The sequence below is a fragment of the Diuraphis noxia genome, unplaced genomic scaffold (assembly GCF_037042655.1).
Source record: "Diuraphis noxia isolate RWA-SAM2 unplaced genomic scaffold, SU_Dnox_SAM2 contig0005, whole genome shotgun sequence".
Taxonomy (NCBI): domain Eukaryota; kingdom Metazoa; phylum Arthropoda; class Insecta; order Hemiptera; family Aphididae; genus Diuraphis; species Diuraphis noxia.
The window spans coordinates 28,890,025-28,905,880 of NW_028301715.1; the positions used below are offsets into that span (position 1 = coordinate 28,890,025).

Here is a 15,856-nt window from a genome sequence, read left to right on the forward strand (position 1 = left end):
ATGCACACGAAAGTGCATTGACATTGTGTTTATTGTTCATCCCGTAAAATACCCATTTTATTGTTAACGGTGCGCGATTTTTCTTCTGTAGCGGCCCTTTCCCGGTTGGCTCGATAACGTCTCGGAATTTATGGTTTATTTACTTAAACGTTGTCGTTTACTCTTTGCCTGGAACGAACAGGAAAATGTATGTCCATTAAAAAAGGAAACTAACTACCGACTACAGGTTTACGTCGATTAAAACTTTGTGGGCACTATGAGCCGCGCATATTAATAATAATATGTATTTTTATCTAAATACAGCTGTGGTACATTTCGCATATTAAGGAAATATATTATTTTTTTCGTTCATCGGTTTGTTTCTTCTTAATGCGCATTTTGCATTACACTTGGCGATTGGTCCATAATATTTTTGAATGCAACTTCGTCTTTTCGAACAACATTAAAACATTATTTAGTCGATATTAATGTTATCAAAGTCATTTTATTATTGTTATTACATTCAGTAAGTTGAGCAACATCCTAAGAACAATATCTTGAAAATTCGAAATAAAATTCCAATATTATACTTATCATCATCATAAATGTAGAGATTATAATAATTATTTTAATCAATGTGCAAATATTACAATATTATCTTTCTTTATAATTTAATTTATTACCTACTATTCACAATGGTTTTAAAAATCTAAATCCAAGTAGTTTTTTTTTTTTTTTAAATCCTGAATACAAATATTATCCTCATTGTAAACCTGTCCTCGTCCTATCTCCACTTATAATAGTTGTAAAATAATAATATCTTTGTACTTAAAATACTCCATTAAAAGGTTTTTGTTATAAAATATTCAACTACTGAATGAAAAATTATACGAATAATAAAATATGCAAAATCCTTGAAACTAACACTATTTTGGAATACGTATATTTACTTGACGAAAAACGGTCAGACCTTAAGGAGTTTATATATCAGTACATAATATAAATGGATTATTCTTAATGGAGATTAACATTGAGGATTTTTGGATGAAATCTCGTGGACAATAAATGTTGGGTAAACGTTCAACGTTCAACTAGAGGTTTTAGCTAAACATTAACATATTAAATGGTGACCGTCATATTATAAGTTAAACCGGTCATAATTGTTTGTGTTCAGAACATTTTGTTTTCAGGCTTGAATCAGTTAAATAAATATTTTACATATTAAATATAATATTATGGACGTTTTGTAACAAAAAAATTACAAAATGGCCAAAACTAAGTTTTTTTTTCTTATCATCGCACAGTTTTTGAATTTCAAACAGAACCCATTCCATTTCTGACAATAATCAATGTATGTATACAATTGCTCTACTTGATGAAATCACTATATAATTTCTGGCTTATTATAACAAATAACAATTATTACCAAACATCAATATCAAAAACAACTAACAAAATAAAAAACGATAAAAACACTCGACAGTCAAAATAAATAGCTGGTACATCATTCGGATTTCAAGCTTGACATAATTATTTTAGAACGTATAGTATTTTGGTAACATATATGTATAATATAACGTGTGAAACCATAATATAATATGATTACGCCCACTATATTGTGCGTCTTGAATTCGATTTGTTAGAATTCCCGCGATTAAACCTATGTTTATTATAACGATATAAGAGAAAATTAAAATGCATAATTTTAGGTTTAATGTTCGTGCATTAAACGACCATTACATAGTACATTAAATTGTAATCCAATTTTATTATACACTATTATAGTAAGCTGATCATGATTAAAATATAATTTATTTTTACAATATCTATAATTAGTATCGACCGGCTTCATTAATAATAAAAAAAAAAAACCATTATAAAATATTTACAAAGATACCTAGGTACATAATAATTATAATATTTATTGAGTATAATTTTATAATGTGATATTATGTAACGGTAGTAAACTGCTGTTGTTAGGTTAGCGTCTCGGATTTTAATATTTTTCTTTGCATAAAAGTGTTCAATAGTAAATTATTACGATGTCGTATAATATTATCGTGTTCAAATAATGGTATTAATGTATTATAATATCAATTATTATGATATAGAGATACAAAGGTGCCGATAAATAATTTTATTGAGTTAATTTCTGAAATCAAAATTATTGTATTCATTTTGACTCTATAGCCATGATACAAAAACATACCTATTTTACTTATTTCAATTGACCAATTTAATATACTGATGTACAATAGTTCGTGTTCAATGAACTTTGTAGCGTGTGTTGTACATCAGTTTTGGAGTTTTTGTCGATTAGTTTAAGTGCTCTTTAAGTCCTGAACACAGGTGGTATAGACGTATTATATAGTGTGTATAGTGTACAAGGTACTATTTATATAGAGATGTAATTTTGGGAATTGGAAAATAAAGTAAAAAAGAAGAGGGAGAACTAGATTTTAAACGTTACTATGAATGTCAGTGTGTTTTTCCAGATTTAAACCAATTTCATAAATTTACAATAGTTATACTGTTTGAGTTAAAACTTTTATACTTATATATATAGGTAAGTCATTTACATAATTTTATGACGTTTTCTTATGAATTCTAAAATCAATCATTTTACTTGCCATCATTGAACTATTTTAACATATATGAATTATGTACTTTATGAATTTATCGTTCGATTAATCAACTCAGAGCGAACGCTTAGAAAATTATTAATATTGTCAAAAACACATTATCGTTACCTAAGTTTTGATATTTCTTACGATCATTAGTACTGTAATTAGTGCTAATGATGACAAACATAATATTATATTAGGTACAAAAAACCTAGTAAAGATGATTTTGATACCCAATAAATTATAATAATGTATTAATGTATACATTTCCGTATATGCTCAACTATTATGTCTCATGTTATAATTTATATACAATTTGTTATCTAATTGCATAACTTATCATAAAATCTGTTAATTTAATTCCAATTGTTAATGTTTTATTCTTAAGAGCTGTACCTGTGCCATTATAGTTTGAATAAATAAATACGTTACCGATTAGAATTCATAATATTACATTAAATACTGTCTACTTATAGGTAATATGATAGAATACCGGTATAAAATCACAGTTGGCGCCTCTGTGGCTATACCTGCGGATTATTTAAATATTTTCGACAACTGCAGCCGAATATCCGAAGTCGTCTTTGCCTCCCTCTCACTCTTTTACGTTACTCAACGAACCAGAATGAAATATTACATTATCATCGGTTACATGGTCTGGGACAGATCTTTATCGATCATATTATCATCATTATTGTACAGGTATAGGTACCAATATAAGTCTAGTTTAAGGTGCAATTACATTTTTTACACCACATAAGTATATAAATTACACACTTTATAGAATTGACCAACACAAAATGTATGAACATTTGATAATTTTCGGTTTCGTCTGAAGTATTATAATATATTTCTAAAAATGTCACACGGTAGTGTTAAATATAATCAAACTTTTGATATTTTGTCATTAGCCGTTAACCTTACATAATATTATTATTAAATTATTAATTTTAGAGATGCGAACCATATACCTACGCGCGTTTTTTTATTGATAAAAAAAATCTATTGCAATAATGTTCAAACCCATCACATCTAAGAAAAACTTATCCACAAGGAATTAAAATCTTTTCCAGGATATAACTATTATACTTATATTATGGTAATTAACTAGGTTGTCCCGAAAACGTTACATTGGTATACGCTATAACCTAACCCATCAGCTACGAGTTTACCGATTTCTATTATATTGTCGATAAAATCACGCGGGTTAATCTCCAGGGATAATAATATATACCTACGCCTATATTATGATAATATTATAATATATCATAAACCAACAAGAGCTAAGGATTAAACGTGAGCAATTATTGTCCCCCCTGGACACATCCTTCCGACGGGATTATCGGCATATTACATTATGCATATTTACCCATATGTACTTAGTTTGTCTACCTACATGCTTTCCTTTAATACAAGTTACAGGGTAATACATTTTGATGGCTGTTTTCTAGGAGCATTTGATACAAATATATATATATGTTTGTTGATTTCCAAATCAATCTTAAATGTGTTACAATAAACAACAATCAAAACAATATTTAGTATCAATATTTCACGCGTCGCCGCTTTTAGAAAAAAATACTCTAGGTACTTTTGGTTATAAAAGTTAAAAATATAAAAATATTGTTTCTTTAAATACTTAGTGATTTTAAAACCTTACTAGGATGTATGTATTGACTTTATACGGAGGTTTTTTTTCGAAAATACAACAATTCAGTCGAAAAACTTAGTGTATAGCGGCAGTCTGCAAATGGACCACCCCGTATAATAATATGTCGTATCTATAATACCTGCCTACGCGCGTACCGATAATATTATAATAATAATATATTTAAAAATATGTAAATAATGTCCCGACGCTAATAATAATAACGAGGTGTTCGTATAATGCACGTAAGTTAACGTTTGTGTGTTTGTGTGCGCAGGATGGCTGGGAGCAATGTCCACGGGAGTGGCGCTGTTGCTGTCACCGGTGACGATAGCGTTTTGCCGGCGGAAATCCACAAGACTGACGGCTGTCATGGGCGGCCTTATCACCGCACTTGGATGTCTCTTCACCAGTTTCGCCACGCAGTTCCACCAATTATTCTTCAGCTACGGCACCGTCATCGGTAAGCACATGTTAACAATAACGTTATTTCGATGGACGAACTTCCATTTAACAATTTTTTTTTGGTAACAAAGTGAGAACCAAATATATTTAATTATAATTAATCAATTACTCTGTGGTCTGTAGTACCAAATTTTTTATTGTTTTATTTTTTATTGTTCATGAAGACTTTCGTAGTATAGAAGATTGTTATTATATATAGATATATATTTGTACGACGTATTGCATTGGTGTGATATGTGAAAAAACGAGCGTGAGAGATCGACGATTCGTTTTGATGACGGTTTTTAGTCGGGGTGGAAAATCAAAAAATCGCAGAAAATAGAAATAGAAAATAATCTAGCTGCAATCGCGAGTATTTTATACGGGTAGCCATTATGACATAAAAAATACGAGTTGCCTGCAATCTCTTGGACTATTTATAATTTAATCGCAGTTCCTAAACAGAATAATATTGAAAGAGGTTAGCACATATTTTGGTAAATAAGTTTATGTTTCTAGGAAAGAATTAAATTTCATGTTCTTTGTCCTATCTAGATTTTGTTATTTGTATTTTATATTTTTATTCCATGATAATAATATTGTCATAATAGTCATATCGCATAAGGTATCATTAATCACGAGATTTGATATTAGGTACACGCTAAATGTTAAAACATTGATCATTCAACCAAACGCAAAATTGATTTTCACAAAATCGAGAGTAATCCGCGATATCTTAATAATATATAATAAAAATATCCGTGCGTGTATAATTGTTATTTATTTTCTGTGGACGAAAGGATCAAGGATTCTTTGGTCGTAAAAAAAAAATGCGACTAGAAAAGGGATTTTTGTTTTAAATAGAACGTTTGCCACACCGGTTTTTATCGTAATAATATACTGTTGCCATTATCATAACTGACCACAGTGGTGGACATAGAACAGCAATAAATAAAAATGGAAAACAATCTAAGTTTTAAAATTTGCCCGTTTCGTCACGCGACGGGCGTGCGTGGACTACGCTCTACCATGGCATCGTAGAGACGTGACCAAAATTAAATTGCTCACCCTGTGATATTATCATTATGACACGATGCTGTTTTAAATTTTTTTTCAAAACACGCGCACTCGACCGCGATAAAACGTCACCGTCAACGAAACGTATCATTATTATTATTATTATACAATATCGCGTGCGTACTACAACAATGTAACGCATAAATGGTTAAACGCCACAAGTTACCAAAAAGTTGGGGCCGAAAATGATATGCGACCGCGTAAAATTATTTTCATGTCAGCATTCATCCAAGCACAATCGATGACGAAATATTTATTATTATTATGTTAGTGTTAGGTATAATATATCTCATATGTCACATGCCACGCCGTGACGCGATAGGTAAGGTACGCGTCACTGCTTTCACCCGTCGCATTTATAATATAATATATACAGTCCGATACAGAGTGATTCACTTAGCATGCAGCTCATATCAATCATAATATCTACCCAATCACCTCTATTTCTCAAAATATGGTTAGTTTATTCAGTTTCTGATTTTTTGAATATCTGAACGTCTAACAACAACTGTATTTTAAATAATTAGATTTTTCATATCGTTAAAGAAATGTAATGCCGAGACGACAAACCATGTCATAATTATTAATAACAACTATAATTATTTTTTCAAATGACAATCGTTATTTTTTTGCAAATTGTTAAAGAGATGGTTTTTTTTAAACATTTTAATGTATACAAATCAAATTTTAAATGTGTAGTTTTTAAGTTTTTGAGATAATGCACTGACGATAGATTCAAAACTTATGGATCTATGGTGATTTCAAAATGTATTATATTAATTAGCATAAATATTAATTTATTAACATTTTGAAATTTATAAAAACTGTCCAAGTTTTATAAGTACCTATTAGATTAATTATTACATCATTTTTTTTTTTTAAGAATTATATGTGCTTAACGGTTTACTATTGAAAAGTTTGGTTTTTATTAATTGAAGAAAATATATTTGTATCACCACAGCTAGGTTACTGCTTAAACAATATTCATGAAAAGTCTTATTACTATGTTATATGGTCCTTAGGATTGGATAAAAATTAAAAAAATAAAAGTTAAAACAAATGCATTTGTTAAAAGAAAATTTAAATTCTTCATGTTTGGTGAACCATTCTGTATAGGAGAAAAATAGATGACCGGATTGCTAATGTATTTCATTTTTTTTTTTTTTAAATTTTTTTTTCGAAAAACATCCGTACCGACTTCTCTGGACAAATGTGTTTGAATAACAATTGTACGTTTAGCGAGGTATATGTATTATGATAATATATTAATGGAAATATAATATACAACACGAACGCTCCACAACAATAGGTATGGGTACACGCCGTAGGTTATAATGTGCACATGGTATTCTGTAAGTCTGTATTGGAGGTAGGTACTATATAGGTTGGTAGGTACTCTGTCAATTTCTCTTTATCTGACCGCGAACGCTTGAAACAGTTAATGCATGCTCATCTGTATTATACATATTTTATACGGCTCGTTTTTGTCGCCGTCAACCTACATATTTATGTGACACTGAACACGAAATCTTCCAAATTCGGTAATCATTCTTCATCTCCAGTGCCGCACGATTGCATACTTTTACCTTTTTGACCGCGTAAAAAGCGTGAAACAATATTGTGCACGCCAACTGACAAAAAACTAAATTCAATGTTTACCTTCCCAATAGTTTATTTTACTAATTGAAAATAAATTTGAATACCTAAAATAAATGAAAGCGCGTGAAGTTTTCACTCCTCATACAATATTGTTACAACATCGACTTTAACCTTCAACGATATTTTATTATTTAACATAAATTAAAATTAATTAATTTGTATGTAACAATAATAAATTATTTATATACCTACTTCAATATTGAGTAGAAAACAAATAGTTTAATAATTTATAGTTTTTTTTTTATGTAAATGCATAAAGGCATCATAACATTTAAGACTTTATTTTAAGAAATTAGTAGGTATTATTATTTAAACTGAAAAAAATTAACTTGCGTGCTCAATTTTGTGGTCGATACCACAAGCTATATGCCACATCACTATAATAGTTAAAATATTACTATATGTGTGTATTGTATATGAAAATAAATTTGAAAAGAATAGAAAGAATTTTCCAAAAAATTATTCTACGTAATAAAAAAAAGTTATTCAATTGTTGCTCAATAATGACAGATTTTTTTCTTATTGAAAAATGCGCAGTTTTGTTCCTCACAGGCACCTATACTTTATTATGCAGGATCGTAAAAAACGTAATTTTTACATCGTTATTTTACAAAATGTAATAAAACATAACATTAAAATCTTTCATTTTTTTCTCAGCTTTATATTTCGTACACTTCGTAAAAGTCACGTTATTATTATTTTCGAATATATTATGCGCGCACTACGACAGATCATGAATATTAAAATAAATACGACGACAGTAATATGTAAAATATTATATATTATATATCAAATGTTATCAATAATCTTGATATTATCCATCCAAATGCTACCACAAATTTATTATAATTAGTCTTCATAATCTAGGTGCATAGAAAAGTACGTTCTATGGGTTCCTTTTTTTCAGAATTCCTTACTGCAATGTTAACAATTAAAAGTATTGTAAAACGCACAAAATTGTTTTTTAAGCACCCCTTCCATCCCGTTGTGAAATGTTGGATATAATAACTGTGTAAGCATTTGTATAATACGAGTATGTTAGGTGTTTCATAAATTTAAAATACCTTTAAATAAATTGTTAATATAATTTTCAAATCGTATTTATGTTATCTATAATCTAAATAGTCTATAATTATTTATGATCTATTTTACTATAAATTGATTAAATAGTATGTTTTCTGTAAAAAAATGTAGTCGTGTTTTTACTGTGATTAGCGCTATCAAGCCAGTGTGTCATGATATATGATAGTGTGTTGGGAATAATAATATTATAAAACATATAGTAAAAAAAAAAAAGTATATTATAAATTTTCTAATTTGATATCGTAATATTTACAAGAATAATAAACTTACATATCCTTAACATACCACCAATTCCAACGTATAATACCTTATTAACTTATAAAATAATATAACTAGGAATAAAAAAAAAATTTAAAAAAAATACATTACCTGCATGGTTTTTATTTTTATGACGAGTTAAGTTATAGCTGTTTGAATAAGATTTTGAACATTTGCTACACTGATAGTGGATTTTTGTAGGGATTATAATATTATTACTGTGATTTTTTTTTTCATGACGAATTAGATCATAATTGCGTGCACAAGACTTTGGGCATTTGTTGCACTGATACCGAATATGTTTATTTTCATGTTTTTTGAGACTGCAATTACGAGCGAAAATACGCTTACACAATTTACACTTAAACATTTTAATGGAATGAGAAAAAAACGATTCAATGTAGAACAAATAACGAGTATGCTAGTCAATAGTAAATTATAATATTAACAAAAGCATTAAACACGGTGAGAATGACGACCTATAAGGCTATAACACGCGGAATAGAAAATAGAGACAAATCGTACAACGGAGACGAATTTACTACTGACGCAGCGACGCTATGATTTTTGTATATCGACAGTAGAAATTTGGTTCAAAAATGCATTTGTTAAGTGTCTCCCCGATAATTAGAAATTAATTACCATAAGAAGAATTATAATACTTATGTTATTTAATAATGGATTCTACTATATTATTATATCATAATCGTTTGGATGTTTGGAGTCAATAATAACTGTCATGATATTATAATGCGATTTTAATGTTATGTATTTATTATACAGGTAATGTCTTGTAGGCTTTGTAGGGGATATATTGAAAATAAAAATGAATTTGGATCAATGACATTATTATTATTTATTGATAATCATATTTAGACGATATTATATTATTACATCGTACCAGAAATAAACGAACCGTAAATTAACGGCAACGAGTTAACAACGGCCAATGGCACGTCGTCGACAAAATTTGACATCATATTTATTTATTTGTATAAGTAGATACTAAATACTACATATTTTCCATGTTAACCTTTACGCCAGGTACAGGTACTATTTTGCGCACGCGGTTCACAACTAGTCTATTCTAATTTCTAAGAATACTAACAATTAAGTTTTATTTCATATACTATAATACGAGTATATTTCAATATATTTCAATATATTATACATTATATTACATCGAGATTTATAAAAATAAATATTTTATTTAAATTTAATAAGACCAAATTATTTGTCTGTAACTGTAGTGGGTTGACACTTTGTCTCATTATCTTCTGTGACGCTTCGTCATTGGTAATGTACTAATGTCTAAATTAAATACCAATAATATAGGCTAATAATATCAATGGTTATGAGATTAAAATGTGGGCGTTTAAAACGTATCACAAATCCAGTCTGATTTTAACCCAGAATATAATATTTTTTCCAATTTAGTAAATTAATTATTCATAACAGGAAGTTGTAGAATAAAAAGGGGGCTTTTGGAAGGTCGCCCACCGCAGTGGTGCAGTGATCCACTCCTTCATTATAAAACCAAAATGTTATATATCATGAATAATTTTATGTTTATGCCTTCGACTTTTATGTTACGTTAAATTTAATAGGTATAGAGTTTATGACTTCAAAATGCTTAGTAGTTCTGTTTTTGTGGAGCTTAAGAATGTGATATAACTAAAAATGTTTTTTTTAACCATTTTATTAGGTTACTGTAACATAAAATAAATTAACATGATCAAAATCAGTAATTTGTTTGTCGGCTTGTCTTGAATATTTTTTGCAATGGATTTATCTGCTGTTGCAGTAGGTTGCATATTGAAGACAAAAATAATCGGTGCAATTTTTACTTGAAAAAACTGAAGTGGCCGAGGGATAATAATGTTTAAAAAAATAAATAGAATTTAGCGAGTAAAGAATGAATTTCAATATTCGATATTACTGAAGGATGCTTGGTACCTATATGATAACATGGTGTAATATTTAAGTTTATAGGTAACTTATATTTATTAACTATGTATTATGTTTGTTATAATATTGTAAACCATTCGAGATACATCGCTAGATTGAACACGATACTTGATTAGCGCAGTGGATATTTGAGTACTAACAGAAGAATTATTAACGATAAATTAGTGATAACAGATAACGATAACTCGTGAGAGATTATTCCTTACATGTGGTTGGTCTTGACGGCTGGGTGGTAATAACTCTTAGAAGTGATAAAACAGTATTATTATCTATATGTTAAGTACAAATCAAATGGTAGGATGTGTAGAACTAATGAAAGGATGAACCTGATGGTTGTTTTATTGTGCTAGTGTTGATCACAATTGTTTTTTTTTTTTTTTTATTAGAAATAAGCCTCGGCTGCGGAGGCCATTGGCTGACATAGTTTACATTGTTAATGATAATTGTTGTATACACTATTTACATTATTTACAAAAACATTACACATATTACACATATTACAACATACTAGATTATAGATTATTAATTAGGTTGGTCTTGATTAAAGATCACAATTGTATGCTTCTATCAAAAAAGTATTTCTTTTAAAACTTTTTTCATTATAAAATTTTAAACACAAATACATTTTTTAAAAGTGATAACATTTCAAGTATGACATTTGAGTAATTGCAGTTTAATCGATGCCCATATTTATTATGGGTACATAAGATGCAGCGTTATTATTACATAACATCATATTATATTAGGTACATTATACTCGTCACTATAGTGACCAACTTTCTGTCCAACTTAACATTGTATGTTTTTATTGTTTTTAATGACTCAAATTACTCTGGTTATTTTCCATCTCAAAAACCAGCGACAGACTAATTTTTTCAGTTATGATTAAATTGCCCGAATCAGAAATTTCGAAACTTTTCAGTTAAAGAAAAAAGCTGACCCAAAAGCACCGGGAAACTATGAGTATAAAAACAATTGAGTTTTCTGAGTACCTACTCGCTAGCTGTTGTTGTGGTGACTCAGGTGAATTCAATTCCGGCTTTTTACTATTAAGACATCAGAAATATAACTAATCTAAAAGTAATTCCCATTCGAGTTATTTCCAGTGCTTTTTATGTAATAATAATTGTAGAGCCAAACATTTTACTGGTATACTTAAAGTGTGACACTTAAGATCAAACGGCAGCACATTAACTGAACAAATAAAAATAAACTGCGCATGGAAATCGTATACTTAAAGCATTATGTGAAAAACGATAATTTTTTTTTTATTACTATATTGTCATTGTCGATGTTGTTTTAACTACATTGTAAACTAGACGTGACATAAAACTATAAAAGTACCTATATAATATTATTTCGTTCATGTAATCGATTTGAAAAACAATGTCTAAACTAAATTATTAAACGTACATCGAGCTTCTATTTTTTTGTTGCTTGACGATATAATGAATCTTAAAAAAAAATCGTTTTTATCTTTTACACTTAAAATTAATCATCTCGTGCTACGACCGGATTAAAATATTTTGTATTATTTTAAAAACCATTGAATTACCTACATTGTACCTACATGAAAGGTTATGCAGATTTAAATTATATCTATGAGGTATATGAAGTGACATCTGTTAAAAGAAAATATAATAAGGTCATCAAAAAAAATATATTGAAAAGAACTGAACAACGCATATGGGTAAAAAAGAAACGAATCGAAATTACTACTTTTCAGCAAAGTCAGTCTTATAGAGTACTTACTGTAATCGCTTTGTCATTTACTATTGAACCATTTGTGTTAAGTAGCCTATTTTAATAATGAAAACTGGATGGTAATTGTTTACTAGATATGGCAAAAATAATCGATAAATTATGAAAATGCCTTGTTCCCTTTTTACCCAAGCAACCACTCTCTAACTAAAACCACCGTCTGGTTTAAAATATTACAATTAAATATTATTTAAACTTTAATTTTAAAGATCTGGATTGAGATCTATCATGACGGAAAAATAGATATTTTGCAATATTTTCTAAAATTATTTATTTATACTTAAAATTAAAAAAAGGTATAATTCCAATAATTTTAAATAAATTACATTTAAACTATATTTTATTGTCTTTTTAAAATCAGAGTAGATACATGTGAAATGCTAATATATCTACACTACATAAAATGGTACACGCGTTTCAACACTCTAGTCAAAATACTTTTTTTTTTAATGTAATTTATACAATAAATATTCATAAAATAAACTGCTTGAGATTTAATTTACATAATATATTATTTAAGAGAGCAATATCACCTAAAATATTCAGATTAAACAAAAATAATTATTTGTGGAAGAAATTATATTGCTGAATTCGAATAATGGTATTATACAGACAATATCAGCCATTTTGTTTTAATTACTAAATATTTATATAGAAATATATACATTTAGGATCATTTTATTTGTTTATTTATTCATCAATTCAGCTATACATATTATATAAAAAACAATTACATGGATTAAAAGTTGATACCTATTCTCTATAGGCAAAAGCTTGTGTTGAGAGTAGGGAGTTTAAGTAACTAAAGTAAAACATAATTTACTGTTCAATTAACAATACATAATAACTTACTAATATTCCTTAACTGAATATAATATAAATTTTTTAATTAAATAGTTAATCATGGCTTTAATAACAATAACAGAACTAGTCTTAAGCATAATAGCATAATATAGTGATAAACAATACAATAAGAACATAATAATACAAACAATAATAATAGCAATAAACATAATAATATATAAGGATAAATACATAATAATAATGACATTAGTCAAATGATTACATATAATATATAGATCATTGAGTGTTAATTTAAAATGTGAAGTGTTCTCTATTAATTTAATATCTGAGGGAAGTTGGTTAAATAATCTATGCCTCTAGTTATATAATAATTTTGCATTAGTGTTGTATTAGGTTTATTAATAAGCAAATTATTATTATTATCTTAACCCTTTGTGTTATAGATATTATACGTTTTAAAGTCTTTTTTTGTTGATACAATTTTTTATTATTGGTGCTTTATTATATAATTCTTTTAACGTTATTATTTTTAGTCTTTTAAATAGATCAGCAGTGTTATAATTTTGATCAGTAAAATCATTTTTCATCATTATTCAAATAAGTATTCTATGGGTTATGTTTTAAAGATTTTTATACTTTTTCATATATGATGAACCCTATAATATTATACCATATAATAATATCGATTGAACCAACGCAAAATATACAATTTTTTGGCAAGGTATGTTCAGGATATTTCGTAGCTCTTTAAATATATGAAAACATTAGGTATACAAAATTAAATCCGGTAAATTTTAAACAGTTTAAACAAAATATATAACTTTCAATTTATAAAAAATAAATGGTTTATACGTGGTTTAATTTCACAAACCTCACATAAGTAAGTTCGTGACCATGGTTGAATTTTGTAAATTGTCTATTTATAATTCACGCCAAATCCAAGTACTGATAGTACCTATGAGAAATTAAAATATAAAACAAATAAATATTTGTGCTTTTAAGTAATAGCACCAGCGTATAAGTTATTATTCACGTGGGTTATAGTAATAATACAATATGAATGTACAATAGTTCTCGTAATGTTTAAAAAGAAATAAACAATACAAATAATAAATCTTAAACAGAATTACTTTTCGATTAAGATCTTTTTAAAAATACTTTTGAGTTCAGGTGTACAATAAAGTAATTCCATTTAAATTTACATTTTTTATTTAAACTTTAACTGCTCTACATCTAAACATAAATCTACGTTTTGTGTTTATAAAATAAATTATGATCTACCATAGCTTGATAAATACTTAAAGTGATAACATGAATACTGAATAATAGTATAGAAGCAATATTATATGGGCACATTTAAGTTATGTTTAAAAGTCATGTACATAATATATGCATCATGATTGTTTGAAATTTTTTCTTGTAGGATTTCGTTTATTTCTAATAACTATCGATCGCTCAAAATATATTGTACTGAGACGCATTAAAAAAATCTATGATATACACAGTAAAAAGGTACAAAAATATTTATAAAGTTAAATCTTTTTGGTTTAATAATATTATCATAAATCAAAGAATCTTTGCTATCTCCGTTAATGCATCATGCACTGAGCAAAGCAAATAATTCTGTATAATTCGTGATTATTATTATATCGTATAAGGGACTATTTAAAAGAATACGTATAGTAACAATATACAGCTTCGAGTAATTGTAACTTCCATACTTCTAGAAATTCCGCGGACAATAGATTTTTTAACGAATGTAAATAGAATTCAATAGTGAAAACGAACCACCCGAAACGAATAACTCGTGACAAAAGTGTCTTCTGAATGTAATTTAAAGGGACGGGATGGAGTTTGAATGAACAACTTTGAATTTAGGTCACATGGGTGTTGAATTTCGTTCAAATGTTGTATTAAAGTGAAAAAAATACTTAGTTCCAGCATGATTAAACGCCGTTATTATTATATGTATATAAACGAATAATATGTCTTTGTACGCTGTATTTAATTTTAAAAATAAAAATATGTTTTGAGAGACTATTAAATAATTAATTACCATAATATATAATATTTAATAATATTATTATAGCGTACGTCGTTAATCCTGCTCGAGCACGCGCATAATATATTATTATTATATAGCAGATGACAGACAAATTAATATTATATAATAGTCAAATTTTCATCAGACATGATATCTCGAAATAGAATGTCATAAATAATTTATGTTTTAAATCGAGACCGTCAACTTTTTGAACTAATATCCTTGCATTGCGGGACACTCGGTGCCATGTTTTATAAAACTCGATCCGGTGATTTTATGGCAAAACCTATAATAATAATAATAATGGTGTGTGTGTCAAAATAAATAAATAAACCGTTGTGATAACTTTTTATTATTATTATTATTTCCACACAAAAACGTCTATAGCAGAGAATGAGAAAAAAAGTTGTTCTCTCCTAACAAATTTGAAATTAGCATTTTTATTTTTTACGAACACGCATTATATAATATTTGTGTCTGAAACATAAAATTTGAGTTCTAAGGAAA

General features: G+C 27.8%; 1 protein-coding gene across 5 annotated transcripts in view; it reads left to right on the forward strand.

Moving 5' to 3' along the window:
- LOC107162396 (monocarboxylate transporter 10) overlaps positions 1 to 15,856 on the forward strand; it is a 359,340-nt gene that overhangs the window by 324,848 nt on the left and 18,636 nt on the right. For all 5 annotated transcript variants that reach the window (XM_089228029.1, XM_015509271.2, XM_015509270.2 and 2 more), the window contains one exon: positions 4,529 to 4,714. In XM_089228029.1, the coding sequence (XP_089084155.1) occupies positions 4,529 to 4,714 (186 nt within the window). The remainder of the gene's footprint in view (positions 1 to 4,528; positions 4,715 to 15,856) is intronic.